Raw genomic sequence first — 17,948 nt, 5'->3', positions numbered from 1 at the left:
CCAGCTTTCATGCTAGACCTAACCACGAGTTTATAGAAAATACAGGAGACAGAGGAATGTGTTAACACATTGGAGAGAAAATCTGCAAAAACCAGAATGTTTTCTTCTACACAACAGTCTGGATTCTTCAACAAATAAATTTCAAGAAAAAGAAAAGAGGAGCCTAAAGATATTAAGAAACAGACTAAAGTAATACTTAGATCTGTTTGGCTTCCTGACTTAAATAAATCATCTATTAAAAATCTAAAAGGGGGCGCCTGGGTGATTCAGTTGGTTGAGTGTCTAACTCTTGATTTCAGCTCAAGTCCTGATCCCAGGGTTGTGGGATCAAGCCCTGGGTCGGGCTCCCTGCTCAGCATGGAGCCTGCTTGGGATTCTCTCTCTCTTTCTCTCTCTCTCTTTCTCTCTCTCTCTCTCTCTCTCAAATGAATTAAGATTTGTTTAAAAAAATTTTTAAATACAGAAAAATTTAAAAAATTAAAGAAAATTAGGAAAACTTGAATGCCGAGTGAATATTTGATGACACTAAGGAATGCTGTTTGGTTTTAGGTATAGAAGTGATAGGTGGTTATGTTAAAAATAAAAGAGTCACTTTTTTTTTTTTGAAATATATATTCAAATCTTCACAGATGAGAAGTTATGTCTGGGATTTGCTTCAAAATAATCCAGTTGGCGGTGGTGGTGGATGGGGAATAGAGATGAAACAAGATGGGCCCTGAGTTGGTAATTGTTGAGGCTGGATGCTGATTGCATGTACGTTTTTACACCAATCTCTTTACTTTGTGATATACAGTATTTGCAAATTCCATAATAAATTCTGTGAAAGAAAAAAACAGGCCTTGGGGCACCTGGCTGGCTCAGTCAGTGGAGCACGTGACTCTTCTAAAAAAATTTTTTCTGTCTCAAAAATAAATAAAAACCTTAAAAAATAAAAATAAAAATTAGGGGAGGGGAGGCGCCTGGGTGGCTCAGTCGGTTGAGCGTCTGACTTCGGCTCAGGTCATGATCTCGCAGTGCGTGAGTTAGAGCCCCGCAGCGTCGGGCTCTGTGCTGATGGCTCGGAGCCTGGAGCTTGCTTCGGATTCTGTGTCTCCCTCTCTCTCTGCCCCTCCCCTGCTCATATTCTGTCTCTCTCTGTCTCAAAAATAAATAAAAACATTTAAAAAAATTTTTTAAATAAATAAATAAAAAATGTGTGTGGGGGGGTCTTTATTTTGAGAGAGACAGAGTGTAAGCAGAGAGTGTTCTCGCATTCATTTCTAAACAGTCTGTGATTTTCGGTTACAACTGGTGATGTGGTGGCAGAGGAAAACCAAGGTAGCGAGAGATTTAAGACCACAGATACTACCAGCCAGGCCAGAGGACTGGGAGGAAGCAATTTTAATTTTTTTACTGACCGCTTCCTGTGAGGTCTCTGCCTACTCCCAGAGCCTCTCTGGAGCCAGCATTCCAGTTCCAGAACCCTCCTCTGTTCCAGGTCGCCCGCGCCGTCGGCCTCCGGAGCGCCACGATGAAACTGAAGCAGGGCTCGTTTCTGTGGTACCTCTATCTGGACAAGCTATACTGCCTGTTATCCGTGAGGAACGTGAGGGTCTTGGTGGAGTACTTTCACCTTCTCGACGTGCACCACAACAACACCTTGAACGGTCAGTGCTTTCAGCCACGTCTGCTCTGAGATGTCACCTGGTTTTTAACTAACGTGCAGGGGCACTTGCGGGGCTGGGAACGGCCTGATTAACAGAGATGCATTTTATCCTCTCAGCGAAGCAGGGAGAAATGGCCAACTGAGACTTGACACTGGGGGCGGTTGCGGGAGGGGGAGAAGGTTGCGGGCTCTGGGGTGAAATTCTGGCGCTCCTTGGTGGTTTGGAGAAGGTATCATCACCTTCTTTGAGTATCATTTTCCTCGTCCATACAGGAGGCTCCTAGTAAAAAAAAAAAAAGATAATGAGATAACGTATGGAAAACGTTTAGCACAGTGCCTGGCACATGGTAAGAACTTAGTGTTTGTTATTATTATAATTATTCCTGGGGGCTGAGTCCCATTCAGACATTAACCCTTAAGACCCCCTAACAGGATCTCTCATCTGTCAAATGGAAGGTTTGAGTCAGTAATCTGCAGGATCCCTTCTAATTCTTGGTACTTGTGACCAAGTATTGACAATCTCAACCCTGCCTTTGAATGCATAAACTAATAGACCAGTTAAAATACTTTAAGCTTGTTTCATTTTGTTTTGTTCTTAAGGACCAGCTATAAGCAAAGTATCCTAACCATTCCTCGTGACCTGAAGGAAATAAATGCCATTTGTGAATAAGGTGTTTCTTCCGTAAAGATTTGTTAAGAGTTTACACAATCTTTAAAAAATGCTTAAAAGACACCTTCATTTTCTCATAATTTCATGTCTCAGTTTTTCTCTTTACATACAGATGTACACATAGTATGCCACCAAATCTCCGCACTAACCCCGACCTAGATAAGGCAAGTGTAGGGCATCTTGCTGTAAACAGAAAAGCTGGGACTGAAACCCAGGGCTTTCTGATCACAAAGCCTACGCTCATAATCTCACTGGAATATTTGCTGAGAAGTCTGATCTCCCTAGTAACTAAATCACTCCCTGATGATGCAGTGCCTGAGAGATAAAGTCACACTCCTGTCTTCTGGTCACCAAGGGATTGGATAGTGACCTGACGGAGTGAAGGCAACAGCCTTAAGTTTTGCCTTCCAGGGAGGCAGTGACATAAGGCTTTGGACACTTGAGTGGGCCAGAGCCAGATGCTTTTTTTTTTTTCATGTTTTTTATTTTTGAGAGAGCACACGTGAGGGAGAGTCAGAGAGAGAGAGAGAGAGAGAGAGAGAGAGAGAGAGAGAAAGGAGACACAGAATCCAAAGCAGACTCCAGACTCCCAGCTGTCAGCACAGAGCCCAACGCGGGGCTTGAACTCGTGAACTATGAGATCATGACCTGAGCTGAAGTTGGACGCTTAACCGACCAAGCCACCCAGGCGCCCCAAGCCAACTGCTTTAAAAACAGTATTTGTTAAGTAGCTACTATATCCCACACTAAAACATTTCTCCAGGAGCAACTACACAAAAAACACTGTGTATATACATAATGTGCTATTCCCACGTGTTCGTACCTGGTGGGGTGTGGGGAAGGAACATCAAGAGACCATCAGATTCTTCTCAAATCATGACACTGTGGGGACACCTGGGTGGCTCAGTCAGTTAAGCGTCCAACTCTTGGTTTTGGTTCAGGTCATGATCTTGCAATTTGTGAGTTTGAGCCTCACATTGGGCTCCATGCTGATGGTGCAGAGCCTGCCGGGAATTCTCTCTCTCTCCCTGTCCTGTGCACTCTCTCAAAATAAATAAACTATTAAAAAATTGTTTAAAAAATCATGACATTGTGATGACTGGTTCACTATGCTCTTCAGCTGGGACTCCAAATACATACATGTTTTATGTATTTATTAGAGCCACATTTTACGCAAGAGATAGTTTCTGGAATCAGCGGGTAAAGGGATATCACATATTCACAAAGTTACACTTCAAAATCCCTGGTTACCATGAGTGATTTGCATACACAATCTGTAAGCCACATGCTGTTATATAAATGTGTCACCATGTTGGTTTCTTCCATCTTGTACTCCCTGAGACAGATGATTAGTGAGTAGAATTTCTGGCAAAAACCTTCCTTGTTTTTTTTTAAATTACAGTATTTTTTCTCTGTATATGATTGAATACATATGTATTAATTAATCTGCAACAGATATGGCATCACTATGGAAAGAACAAGGCAGAGTCAGACAGACTCTGAATCCCAGCTCTGTCACTCCAAGTAGGGTCCACGGACCAGCAGCAGCCATATCACCTGGGAGCTTGCGAGAAGTGTAGACTCAGGGGGCGCCTGGGTGGTTCAGTTGGTTAAATGTCTGACCCTGATCTCGGCTCAGGTCATGATCTCACAGTTATGAGATCGAGCCTCACATCAGGCTCTGCACCGACAGCTCGGAGCCTGCTTGGATTCTCTCTCTCCCTCTCCCTCTCCCCCTCCCCCACTCGTGTGTACACGCTCTCTCTCTCTCAAAATAAACTTTAAAAAAAAGAAAGAAATGTAGACTCAGTCCAACACCAGATTTCTTGAATCAGAATCTGTATTTTTACAAGATTCTCAAGTGAACAGTATGCTCATTACAGTTACACAAGTACTGAAATAGACTAGTTACTATCTGAGGCTTATTTTAAACGAGTATCATACCACTTTCCCTGTAGGGTTGTCAGGCTTCAATGAAATGTGGCATTTAAAGCACCTAGAACCTAACGTGTTCAGTGATTGCTCTTTCCCCCATAGCCAAATCCATTTGCTTTATAGAAGCATGAGGAACACTGATACTTTTTTTTTTTGATACAGAGTGTATGCATGAGCGGGGGAGGGATAGAGGGGGAGAGAGAGAGAGAGAGAGAGAGAGAGAGAGACAGAGACAGAGAGAGAGAGAGAGAGAGAGAGAGAGAATCTTAAGCAGGCTCCACACTCAGTGCGGAGCCCCATGCAGGGCTCAATCCCACTACCCTGAGATCATGACCTGAGCTGAAATCAAAAGTCGGACACTTAACTGACTGGGCTATCCATGCTCCCCGGTACTTTTCTAAACATGATTTTTAAATTTCTCATTTTGATGACCTCAAGTGAAAGACCCTTGCAAAATGTCAGTTTCTCCAAGAAAGCGTCCTGGGCTCCCAGTGAGAATTAACCTCTTCCATGTAGGATAGAGCACTCCATGCCCTTTACTGGTTACGGACACACATCTGTCTGCTCAGTCGAGCGCAGGAGCCGGGGTGGAGAATCAAGCCCAATCTACTATCTCCTTCCCCACAAATCTGGGCACAGTGCTTTGTCACACAGCTCAAGGGCAATTACGACTGGAGGCGTTGTGGAAGGAACAGTGACAAAGCCAGAAACAGTGTTACCATGACTATTCCCAGGCGGGCAAGCTTCCAACAGCTGCTACCGTTTCTGTGGCTCCCGCTTGTTTAGCATTTGGAACAGTTTCGGAACAATCCAGCTCTGCATCTCCCCACCTTAACAGATGTGCTGTTTTACCACTTCCTTCATAATGTGACTAACTGGAAACGGAGGCAGATCATGATTGTGTTTAACATGCTGGACTGGAATGCTACGGGCGAGATTGGTTTTGACCAGTTCTACATGTTGGTCTGCATACTGCTGGCACAACAGGTGAGTAACAAGTCAGGATCTGGGGCAGAGGATGCAGAGCGTGGCTGCTGCCGCCATCTTGCTGAAGGTGAACTTGCAGTGAACTAAGACTGCATCAGACTTTGCCTTCCTTCCACTCGAAACAGGAAGAACAAAATGTGGAGAGAACTAGCTTTGGTTCCTAAACTGTCCATTTATAACCTAGAAATTCCCAAGTTAGCCAGCCTCCCTCGCCTGCTGCCCCGTCCATCTTTAGCCCTCCTGCACCCTCTTCCGGAAGATAGATCTCACTCTATCACTTCCCTCCTTGGCATGTCCATCCTTGCCCTTCATAGAGAGTCACCAGTGATCCCAAGTGTCTCACTCTCTCAATGATCCCTTCTCTCAGAGAATTTTCTGAAGGGGATGAAAGATGGAAATGAGACACGTTCTTCTTTGGGTTCCCACCTTACCTTATATATACTTTCTCGGTGTGTATTTATCTACTTCCCCCTTGGGAAGGAAACTTTTGTGTTCATCATCTTAACATCTTGTGATGTCTCACGGGCAGATTTTCACTCGAAATGCGTTCTAGTGACAAGGGTTCTGTCTAGCAGAATTGATCACAGCAGGTGGCTTAAGTTCCCCTTGAATGCAGATGCTGAAGCAGGACTTGCCACATTGACCATAGAAAGCTTTCAACCCTGAGCTCCTAGGATTTTGCCTTTTGGTTTTTTGTGTTTTAAGTAGGTTCACACCCAGCACTGAGCCCAATGCGGGCTTGAACTCATGACCCTGAGATCAAGACCTGAGCTGAGATTCAGAGTCAGACGCTTAACTGATGGAGTCGCCCAGGCACCCCTCTGCCTTTTGCTTTTAGTTCTCTGGGAAATGGATAAGTGAATATACTACTCTTGATGCAGCCCAAGTTTTGAAAGTAGCACCAACAACACTGTTCATCTTATTACGTATTTCTTCTCTCAATAGAATCACTTAGAAGAGCAGTTTATGTTCCGCCACTCCCGGCCTGTTTTTGAGCTGCTTGACCTGGAGGGGGAGCTGAGAATTGGTGCAGACAACTTCCACATGTACAACTTTCTCTTCAATATTAAAAAACAGGAACTCAAAGAGCTCTACCACGACTTTGACGTCACAGGTGACCGTGTAAGCGCAGATCCCCTAAGTGTGATTCCCTGGAAGCCTCTCTGTCCAAAGGCAGAGACAATGTCCTACTGCCTATGATAGACGCAGTGGGGAGGAAGATGGGGAAATCCTGTTTGAGCGTGTCATGGCACTGGGAGCAGGAAAAAAAAACCCAGAGATTTATAGGCCCATGAAGAGAGAGGACCGAATACGTGTTATAGCATATAGATGCAAAATTACAGAAGGTTAGAGACGAAAATTTTGTTTAGAAGTTCAGAGAAGTGACTAGATCAATATGGCAGGAGGTGGCATTGGGGAAAGAGTGTATAGAGTTAACTAAGTAGAAAGGAAGAAAGTCTCTGGTGGTAACGCAGGAGCAAACTCCTAAGAGGACACAAGTATGGTAAAGACCCTGAATCCTGCCTATTTAAAGAGGGAGACTATGGCAGGGAAGAGAGTGGGAGCTAAGGTTGAAAAAGATGGATGATACTGTGTAGAACCTTGGATGCCAGCCCGAAGCGTCTGGACTGGACGCAGAAGTAAGAAAGTGACCCATGGCTCCTTTGGAGTCTACAATACACTCTCTGTTCCTGGCTCCTAGACGACAATCAGACTATAATTATGTCCTAATTATTGAGCCTCTTCAAGTTTCCAAGTTTTTAAATGAGAAATGATTACAATCCTGTAGTCATCTGAAACAAAGTATCAAATCCTTCCTGAAATAATTTTTCTTTCTTTCCCTCAACAAAAGCGTCTTAATTACAAGGAATTTAAGCTGTTTACTATCTTCACCATGGACAAATACCAGGAGAGGCAGAAAGCAGAGAAAGAGAACGAGAAAAAGAGAAAGAAAGAGAAAAAGGCTCTGCTCAAAAAGAAAACGCAGCATCAGGTTAACGTGAGCTCCAAACAGTCTTCTTTTACAAATAGATCTGAAAGTAGAATGTAAGTAATTACAGCTGTTAACATGCCTAAAAATACATTTAGAAGATCGAAGTGGGTATCTTTACATTGACTTCTACACTTGAAAGGTTCAAATACGTGTTCTTCGATCAGCAAGTTAATCCTTTAATAACTTCTTGACCCCACAATAATGTAACATGAAGTGCACGTCTCAGTTCTGTTGCCGCTTTTCAGATCAACACTGCTCCTAAGGTCCCTGCATATCCAAATACTTACAAACACTGGCTGGAGCTAAGCAGCTGAAAGACAATGATACTTTTCCAATGTTTGTTCACTAGTTGTCCAATACTCTCAGAATCCTTTCGATTCTCTCAAGCCTTAAGCTAAAACCACCTGGATGCAAGACACTTCAAATTGGTGAAGTGCCTCTACCTGTAAGGGAAAGACATTTTTTCCTCTTTAAAAAAACAACAACAACAAAAAAAGTTTATTTATTTTGAGAGCGAGTGAGCAGGGGAAGGGCAGAGAGAGAGGGAGGAAGAGAGAAAATCTCAAGCAGACTCTGCACTGTCAGCGCAGAGACCGACATGGGGCTCAATCTCACGAACGCTGAGACGATCTGAGCTGAAATCACGAGTTGGACGCTTAACCGACTGAGCCACCCAGGGGCCCTAAGACTTTTAAGGATATAGGGGGCTTGTTCTTCCTAGGACCTAAATTACTAAGTTAGGTGCTTAAGCAACTGTACAAATCTACTACGGTAAAATAATTATTACATGTCCTTGTATAATTTTATTTTTTTGTATAAGTAATGCCTTGAATAATTTTTAAATGATTTTAGTATGGGACTTGTGAATTCGCCCACCTGAATGTACTGTGATATATATATTTTTTTAATGTTTATTTACTTATTTTTGAGAGACAGACAGACACACACACAGAGAGAGAGAGAGAGAGAGAGAGAGAGAGAGAGAGAGAGAGAGAGAACAAGCAGGGGAGGGAACAGAAAGAGGGAAACAGAATCCCAAACAGGCTCCTAGCTGTCAGGACAGAGCCTGAAGTGGGGCTAAAACTCACAGAATTGTGAGACCATGACCTGAGCCAAAATCAAGAGTTGGACACTTAACTGACTGAGCCCCAGGCGCCCCTGACTGCACTGTGATATTAATGGTGATAATTACCATTTAGTAAGTAGTTGCTATGGGTTAGGCAGGTGCTTTAGACGCATGAAGTTATTTATACTCATAACCCTGTGAATCAGGTGTTATCCAGAATTTACAGGTGAGGAAATTGAGGCCTAGAGAAATTAACAACCTTTCCCCAAAACACATAGTGTGCTAGTGGTAGGACCATGATTCAAATTGAAGGTCAGTTAGATGCCCGTGCTCAGAGCAAATGATCGGAGTAACTGACTTCAGTTCTAGCAGATTCTGTTTAAATTTCAAGCCAGGATTTCACTGGCTCTGAATCCCCTTCTGCACAATGCTAATTACCACCTCTCCTTCTACCATAAACTTTAGAGGAACAAGTTGGGCAATTAAAGAAATACAGCTCATTTACTATAAACCAGGAATTTCTTAAGGATCGGTTATACATTATAACCAACCATAAGGCATCCAGACTTCATTACCTAATAACCATCAGAAATCACCTTCAACGTGCAACAGAAAAGAATACTGCTTATCTAAGATTGTGGCTGGTAAGTCAAACTTGCAAGAACACAAATCAAGTTCTTTACCGTGAACACACTGTGTATTTAACATACAAAGCACCTCAGAACAATGCTCCTCTCTTCCTCTGATTTGGTGAAAAGTTTGCAGGTATTCCCCAAGGAGAATACCCTCTGGCAAACAGTTTAGACACTACTGAACAGACACAGAGTATTGAACTGAGAGACTGGTATTTAGCTGCAAAATGACAGCTGGAAATCCATCATCATTTCAAAGGGTCTTGCCAATAAGCTTATCTTGGGATAGGTTTCTGCCTCTTTTCTGGAAGCCTAGATAGCTTTTGTTACCAGACAGCCTTAAGATCTACAGAGTTCTGGGAGGAGAAACTATAATGAGGTCTTAGAAAGGTTTCTCTTTCCTATTTTCCAAGGGCAACAGTCCTGAGATATATAAAAAGGAACCATGGCATATGTGATTTTTACAGACACAGTCTCTAAAACAATGAAGATACTATACCTTTAACTATTTCAGAATGGGGGTAGGAAGGAAGAAGGGAAAGTTGAAGATAAGTTCATTGGTTTGAATTTTAACTAAATTTTAAACTAAAATTTAAAATAACTTACTCATTTATTTCAGTTAATTTAAAATGAGTATCAAATGACTAAAGTTTCAGGAATGAGTTTTCCCTCCTCCCTGGATATCATTAGGTGACAATAAAAGGTACATGATCCAACTATCAGATGTTTTTAAATCCTTAAAAAAAAAATGTTTGTTTATTTCTTTTGAGAGAGAGAGAGAGTGAGAGCCCGAGCGGGAGAGAGAGAATCTCAAGCAGGCTCCACACCCCGTGCAGAGACCAACCTGACTGTGAGATCATGACCTGAGCCGAAATCAAGAGTCCAACACTTAACCAATTGAGCCACCCAGGCGCCCCTAAGAAATCCTAAGAGCATTTTCATAAATTGGGCAGTTTAAGAATGGAATCAGGAAACTGAGCATTCAGCTCTGATGGGCCCCAACTGAAACTCTGTGTAAAAACTAAAATTCAATAGCAGGGGTAAAGTGACACTTTGGAGACTAGGGGTACAACAAAGAAAACAATCTGTCAAGGTCTACTTTGGAACTTTTTTTCTCAATTACATTACAGGACTTCAAGTTTTTAAACTTTTTTCTTTTTTAATGTTTATTATTTCTGAGAGAGAGCAAGCACAAGTGGGGGAAGGGCAGAGAGAGAGGGAGACACAGAATCTGAAGCAGGCTTCAGCTGTCAGCACCGAGCCTGATGTGGGGCTTGAACTCCTGACCTATGAGACTGAAGCCAGTCACTAACCGACAGAGGCACCAAGGCACACCGGGACTTAAAGTTTTTAAAAATGTCTGTGTATGGGGCACCTGGGTGGCTACATCGGTTAAGCGTCTGCCTCCTGATTCCAGCTCAGGTCATGATCTCACAGTTTGTGAGTTCGAGCCCTGCATCGGGGGTGGGGAGGCCTCTGCACTGACAGTTCGAAGCCTGCTTGGGATTCTCCTTCTCTCCCTCTCTCTCAAAATAAATAAATGTAAAATAATAATAATAATAATAATAATAATAATAACAGAATACAAATGTGTATGTAGATGCTTCAATTAAGTTTATTTCCACAGTGAGTTAATCCACTGTGTCCGGTTGGACCAAGTACATTTACGTATTTTTTGGGTGGTGGTTAACACACTATATTCTATGTCATAGTTAGATTAGAATTCCTTGGTCAGCAAAACACGTGTTGTTCAGGGAGCCTAAGCAATGGGCAGAGCGGCCGCACTTGCAGTGCAGGAGAACGGCAGGCTGGGCTGGGGAGAGGACTACAGTGTCAGCCCCGGAACCCAGCACCACAGGACGGGTTCCTCCACAAACTGTATCAGCTATACAGAGGAAATCATCTTATGTTTAATTTTCATTTATTTTTGAGAAAAAGTGTGAGTGGGGAAGGGGCAGAGAGAAAGGGAAACAGAGAATCCAAAGTGGGCTCCACGCTGACAGGAGAAAGTCCGATGCGGGGCTCAAGCTCACGAACCGTGAGATCACCACCTGAGCCTAAGTCAGACGCTTAACCAACTGAGCCACCCAGGCGCCGCGAGAGGAAAGAATTTTAGAGGAAGCTAAGCAAAGTGAAATCATTTCTCTTCCACTAGTCCTTAGCCCTCTTGTATTATCACTTGCCTCATGCCAAAGACAGAGACTAGAAAAGGCCAAATCAACTCTGCCGACACCCGCCAAAATGGGGCTACCTTCATGAACACCCTTCACAGAGCCAGAGAACAGAAATCACAGGAGGCCAGTTACTGCAAGGGAGGTTATCAGCCACACTCTTCTTTCTTTTCTGTAAATAAAAATGTTAAATCATAACATTTGAAAGTTGGAGGCAGACACAGATATATTTGCTAATTATATAGTTCAATTAGACCATTAAAAAAAGTATAGTCTTAAAAACCGTGAAAAGGGGCACCTGAGTGGCTCAGTCAGTTAAGTGTCGGACTCTTGATTCCCGCTCAAGTCATGATTTCAGTCGTGTGGGGCTCTTGCATTGGGTATGGAGACTGCTTGAGATTCTCTCTCTCCCTCTGCCCCTGCCCAGCTTGTGCTCTCTGTAATTAATAAACAAACAAATAAGCAAGCAAATAAATAAATAAATAGGTGCCTGGGTGGCCAGTTAAGCAACTTTTTTTTTTTTAATTTTTTTTTTTCAACGTTTATTTATTTTTGGGACAGAGACAGAGCATGAACGGGGGAGGGGCAGAGAGAGAGGGAGACACAGAATCAGAAACAGGCTCCAGGCTCCGAGCCATCAGACCAGAGCCTGACGCGGGGCTTGAACTCACGGACCGCGAGATCGTGACCTGGCCGAAGTCGGACGCTTAACCGACTGCGCCACCCAGGCGCCCCAAGCAACTTTTTTTTTAACGTTTATTTATTTTTGAGAGAGAGAGGATGAGCAGGGGAGGGGCAGAGAGAGAAGGAGACAGAGGATCTGAAGTAGGCTCCTCACCAAGAGGGGAGAGCCCAATGTGGGGCTTAAACTCACAAACCACAAGGTCATGACTTGAGTTTAAGTCAGATGCTTAAATGACCGAGCCACCCAGGCACCCCAAGCAACTGACTTTTGATATCAGCTCTGGTCATGATTTCATGGTTCGTGGGATCGAGCCTGGCGTCAGGTTCTGCACTGTGTGTGGAGCTGGCTTAGGATTCTCCCTCCCTCTCTCTCTGCCCCCCGCCCCCCGCTCATGCACATACACACTCTAACAAACTTAAAAAGCCATAAAATAAGAGTGATTTTTCCCACATCAATGGGAAAAAAGAACAATGAAAATTATTCAGTAAGTAGTATCAGGAAAAGTGGGATTAACTAGCTACCTACAAAAACAAAGAAATAAATCTGGGCAGCTACTATATTCCTTGCACCAAAATAATTCCAGATAATGAAACCATAAAACATATTAAAAACATGAGAAAAAAACTTCTATAATCCAGGTGAGTAAGACCTTTTGAAGTAAAGAAGAAAACCCAGAAGCCATAAAACACAAGACTGATAGATCCAACCAAGGAAAACTTCAAATTTGTGCATGGTAAATTACCCAAACCAAAAACAAATGGTAATACAGGATAGAAAATGACTAATTCCCTTAAATATTTACAAATCAAGAGGATAAGGACCAAAATGCACTAGAAATATGAGCAAACAGACAATTTGCAGGGGGAAAAAAAAAAGGCCTAAAGTAAAATGCTAAACTTCAAAGAAAATATACAAAGTAGGACCACAGGACACAGATTTTCACTTAGATTGTCAAAGATCAAAATGTTGGTTAGGGTATATAGGAAAACCAAAGCAGTCATATTGCTCTAGTGTTAAACTGGTAAAATCTACTTGGAGGGCAATTGTGCTTCTACTCTCTAAATGTACAGACTCTTCGATCTAGCAATTCTCTCTTCAGGAGTGCATTCTATAGACATACATAGACACCAAGACATAACTATAGAGAAGGACATTTCACGGCAGCATGGTTTACAGCAGCAAGATTGCAAATAGCCAATCTGACCAAATTTAGTCTGAAATAACTGGTACCCCAGACAGTAGAATAAGAAGGATGATGCAGATCCAAGATTTATCACTTTAACGAGTAATCAAGGTGCAGAATAGTATATGTATTTATGCATATTTACAGAAAAAACAGGGTAGGGTGGGTGAATGTATTCAAGGTACACCAGAACAGTGGTTCTAATGGTGTGAATCTCAACCAGCAACAATAGCACCTGGGAATGTTCAGAAAACCAAATTACTGTGGCCCCACTCAGACCTAATGTGGAACTCGCAAGAGAAAAGTCCGGCAATGTGTGTTTTAATATGCCTTCTAGATAATTCTAAATTTTTTTTTAATGTTTTTATTTTTGAGACAGAGAGAGACAGAGCATGAGCAGGGGAGGGGCAGAGAGAGAGGGAGACACAGAATCTGAAACAGGCTCCAGGCTCCAAGCTGTCAGCACAGAGCCTGACGCGGGGCTCAAACTCACGGACCGTAAGATCATGACCTGAGCCGAAGTCGGAAGCCCAACCGACCGAGCCACCCAGGCACCCTGCCTTCTAGGTAATTCTGATGCATGCTCAAGTTGAGGAACTGCTGTGATAGAGCATCTTTAAAGATACCCAGAAGAGTGGTAAGAGTTGTTATATCTAGGGAGTGGATAGATTACTTTGGTATGTTTGGATTTCCTCTCCATGTGTATTTATCACCTATTTTGAATAAAGGATTAATTGGGGTGCCTGGTATTAGGGGCACCTGGGTGGCCTGGTTGGTTAAGCGTAGGACTTTAGCTCAGGTCATGATCTTATGGTTCATGGGTTTGAGCCCCGTGTCGGGTTCTGTGCTGACAGCTCAGAGCCTGGAGCCTGCTTCAGATTCTGTGTCTCCCTCTCTCTCTGCTCCTCCCATGGTTGTGCTCTGTCTCTCTCAAAACTAAATAAACATTAAAAAATTTAAAAATAAAATAATTATCAAAACCTGCCACTTTGATGCAAACGGGTAAGAAAGTTCAGTTTCTAGAAAACGGAATTATGAGTTCTGAATTATGACTCAAAAAAACAAAACCAAACAAAAAAACAAAACAAAAAAACAGCAGCAGCAGCTGGGGCGCCTGGGTGGCTCAGTCAGTTGAGTATCTGACTCTTGATTTTGGCTCAGGTCACAATCCCAGGGTCATGGAAATGAGCCACGTGTCAGGCTCTGCTACTCTGCCCTGAGCATGGAGGCTGCTTAAGATTCTCTTTCTTTGCCCTTCTCCCCTACTCACACTCTAGCTCTAAAAGAGAGGAAAAAAAAAAAAAAAAAAAAGAAAAAAACACAATAGCCTACTTTAGACCAAGATTTCAACGTGAAAGATAAAGCATATCTATAAATGACCATGTATGGTTTGGCACAGCAGAGCCAAAGCCTGGTGATAATGAACTTGTTATTTATTGAGGTAAGGTTTTTTCAAAAGAAGAAAAACCTTCTTAGAGGTTTCATTAGAATGAGGCAGATTACCCTTCTGTAGAGAATAACAAAAACCCAGAATAAAAGCCAAGACAAAGAGAAAAATTGAACTTTTTTTTTTTTAAAAAAAGCACAAAAACCCTACATACTAAAATTGTACACATCAAGTATTGGTCCAATCTTGTATCAATCTATTTACATTAAACAGCACCATGGTTTTCTCATCCAGGTTAGTTAAACATGCCCAGAAAATTGTTATGCAAAGTATATTTTCCTTTAAAACAAAATAAATTCTTGAGAGCTCAAATTCTAAACAAACAAGAAAACTTCTTACCAACCATAGATTATTGATGATATCACCCAATGTAACTTAAGAAAAATAGGTTTGAACACTTTTCCAGTTGTCTGACTTTGAGAGATGTTGCTATTAGTCAATGTGGCACACAAATGACAACGAAACTCTTCGATGACAGGGCATTACAGTCAAATACCCTCAAACCTCTACCTTCAAATATCAAAATACTCCTTCGGAATGAACGCTGCTATCGTCTCTTGAATTTAGATTCAATTATTAGCAATCCTAAATTAAATGTAGCCACAATCTTTAAGATGATTGCATAAAGAAAGGGAAGTAAAGCTCTCAGAAACACAAGTTACAATTACAGATATTATATCTAATCAGGCTATAGGAAATTTAATGCCATTTTAAACTTTACATTAGCAGTTTCATTTTGCCATTAAAATTAATAATAATAATGCTTCTCATCCAAATAGGTGTGGAGGTCTGATCATTTTCCAGGGAGAGCAGTATAAGCACCTTCCTGCCTCTACCTTGCCATCTCACCGAGGCTTGGGGCTACAGTGATTATGGGATAGCCCCCTTCTCATTTGTGGAACTTCGAAAAGGCTCCAAATTAAATATAACCCTTGGCAGCTTTATTCCAGTCATAGTATGAGAGAATCAGGCGCTCTCATCAGATTTTTTTGTCTTCTCATCTAATCTGCACATGGTTCTTAACTGGACTCTTTGCTAGGAAAGATGAGAGAGGAAAATTGTCATCCACCACAAGTAGAGGTAACAGTGAACTGGAAAGCACTAACATATAAAGCAATATTTCATCATTTGGTCTCACTGCTGATGTTTAAGCGATGTCCGTAAACATACTAGTAAATTAGGAGTTGAAATTTTCTCTTAAAGACTGAAAATAGGCACAATTCTCCCAGGCACAGATACAATGGGTTTTCCTTACACCCTTCCTGCAGAGTGGGGGAGAAGAGAGAATTTACCTTATTATCTTACAGTGGGAACACTTGCCCTTGATTCCTTGCATTCCCTGGCCCAGTGCATTTGGGGGAACATGCTGAAAAGTCCCAAGCACAGTAGGTAGATGAATTGAAGGTATTACATTGTAGTGACCTTCTAAGCCTGGATATAAAAACAGCTTCATCATAGAGACATTTCAAAATATCTATGCAGCAAATGGACAAGTGACTTTTCAAGTGAGTATCAGCTGAAAATCAGAGATCTGACCGCACTAAATTATTGCCTAGTGTTCCAGAAGGGTGCCTGCCACCAATGTGTTGGAAGGCACCAAAATTTAGTGTGAATGTAAATAAGGAGCTCAAGATATGGGGATGGGGAAAGCAATACTAAAACACAATTTGCCAGTCTCTACTCCTTTATGGCTAAATACTATTGAGCAAAGAATCAAGACCAGAATAGAAGTGAACCTTGAATACTGCTCTTTTCAGTTTCCATTTTAAAAAGCTCAAGTTTTATAACTGTTATTGATGATTTCTTGAATCTATTTTTTTTTTTTTTGATTCTGTATTCACAAGGTGCTTGGTGCTGTTCTTCATGGACATAACATTCTATTTACAGTCCAAATTGTTTAAATACAGTCATTACATTGTTGTTGGCTATTTTAAAATAAATGGTTATCTATTTTTTAACTGCCTTACAAATTAGAAACTGTAATTACATGAGTCTCAAAGGCTGGCTCTTTGTGTTTTATTAATTATTTTTGTTGGTCTCCATCACAGATGGAATTTTTCACTGGTAATTCCTCAGAACTAAATCCATTCATACGGAATTCAGAGCAGTGAAAATAAATTTCACGCCATAGAGTAGGAAATGACAACAACAATAAAAAGGGGCGGGAGGGATCTGGGGACCAGCCAATAGGACCAATCAGTTCTCCACTGGTGTTGGGTTTTGCAAAGGCTGGCTCATTATAACCTGTACAACATAGTCCTTTGGGATCTTCAGCTCTTCCAACTTCATTTTGTCGGTGAGAGGTCTGCCAGAAAAGAACCATCGCTGACTACTCGGTTCCACTCCTTCTGCTGCATGTAGCCTCCTCTTCATGTGGTATACCGTGTCTGTGCTGCGGACCACAAGTTTGAGGTCTTTGCCTGTGGAAAGGCGCAAACGGAGCTGACATTCGTATCCAGAATTAGGTGGTGGCTCAGGAATATCCAGAGTCTCTATGTCGCTCTTTTCCTCGATCATGTTGATTGGTGGTGCCAAGCAATAGACTGGAAGCTGGTATCTGTTTCCCAGTTCATCATAGCACTCTGTAAGTGCACCTTCAAAAAGAGAAGATATGAGTAAGAGTTTCAGCTCAATGAATGCATTTTTATTTATACCCTGCAAAATGCTCAAGCCTCTTGCTAGCTTGCCACTGTAGAGGAGAAAAAATATATAAGGCCAATCACTGCCAGCTGCTCATCAAAGATCATCATGAAGGCCCATGGCCAATGATTTGGTCTTAACCTTACCTTAACCAGGACCCTAGCCCCTTACCCTCACGTTTTCTAAGCCATTTCGTACCTGATTCACACTTTCATTAAAAGAGGATAAAGGAAAAGAGGGGCACCTGGGTTGCTCAGTCGGTTAAGCATCCAACTCTTGATTTCAGCTCAGGTCATGATCTCACCATTTGTAAGATCGAGCCCTGCATCAAGCTCCTTGCTGACAGCATGGAACCTGCTTGGGGTTCTCCCTCTCCGTCTCTCTCTTTGCCCCTCCTCCACTGGTGCTTGCTTTCTCGCTCTCAAAATAAATAAACTTAAAAAAAAAAGGTAAAGGAAAAAAAAAAGCACACAGAATCCAAATTTACTAATATTATTAGTGTTTGGATCAAGCTAAGGGGATATTCAAATTGTGCTGGGATATCTTGTAAAGAAATAAATCAGCGACCTTAACAACCAAAAAGGCAAAAAACAGATCTCTAAACCCAATTCACCCCAACACAGTGTTCCAGAGCAGTTCCCTCAGTGCCTCAACTTCCTAAATACTTAGCCAAAAGTCCTTCGTCAAAGACACCACAAACTGGAGATGATGAGCTTACCAGCTGCTCTGGCTCCTGGCTTATAGATGAACCTCATTTGCACAATCACCACAAAAATGACTGAGGGGTTTTATTTAACCCCAATTAGTTAATCTGTTACAGAGAAGTTATGGGTTGAAAAGGAAGAACAAAAGGGGTAAGAAGTTTATAACCAGATAGCTCAGGGGAGAGAAAAA

The 17,948-nt window shown here is 42.0% G+C and overlaps 2 protein-coding genes and 1 long non-coding RNA gene across 9 annotated transcripts in view; 1 reads left to right on the top strand and 2 right to left on the bottom strand.

Annotated features, from left to right (window-relative positions):
• Positions 1–1,194: 1,194 nt before the first annotated feature.
• LOC123379559 lies at positions 1,195–11,602 on the bottom strand. Its single transcript, XR_006584148.1, has 2 exons — positions 11,398–11,602; positions 1,195–1,925 (listed from the first exon to the last, which is right to left on the bottom strand). It is a non-coding gene; the product is annotated as an uncharacterized LOC123379559 (long non-coding RNA).
• EFCAB9 (EF-hand calcium binding domain 9) overlaps positions 1,511–17,948 on the top strand; it is a 59,974-nt gene continuing 43,536 nt past the window's right edge. Inside the window, exons 1-4 of one of the 2 annotated variants that reach the window (XM_045035496.1) lie at positions 1,511–1,646; positions 5,089–5,237; positions 6,183–6,359; positions 7,090–7,283. In XM_045035496.1, coding sequence (XP_044891431.1) covers positions 1,511–1,646; positions 5,089–5,237; positions 6,183–6,359; positions 7,090–7,283 — 656 coding nt within the window. Of the gene's footprint in view, positions 1,647–5,088; positions 5,238–6,182; positions 6,360–7,089; positions 7,335–17,948 lie in introns of those variants that run through there. The other variant, XM_023259610.2, reaches the window with a different exon arrangement.
• The window catches only part of UBTD2 (ubiquitin domain containing 2), a 62,319-nt gene continuing 58,891 nt past the window's right edge, over positions 14,521–17,948 (bottom strand). For all 6 annotated transcript variants that reach the window (XM_045035515.1, XM_023259612.2, XM_045035517.1 and 3 more), the window contains one exon: positions 14,521–17,008. In XM_045035515.1, the coding sequence (XP_044891450.1) occupies positions 16,611–17,008 (398 nt within the window). In that variant the 3' untranslated portion in view covers positions 14,521–16,610. The remainder of the gene's footprint in view (positions 17,009–17,948) is intronic.

The sequence above is a fragment of the Felis catus genome, chromosome A1, assembly GCF_018350175.1.
Source record: "Felis catus isolate Fca126 chromosome A1, F.catus_Fca126_mat1.0, whole genome shotgun sequence".
In the NCBI taxonomy this organism is placed as follows: domain Eukaryota; kingdom Metazoa; phylum Chordata; class Mammalia; order Carnivora; family Felidae; genus Felis; species Felis catus.
Note: the sequence above shows the minus strand (reverse complement) of the source record. Positions and strands in the feature narration are given on the sequence as shown.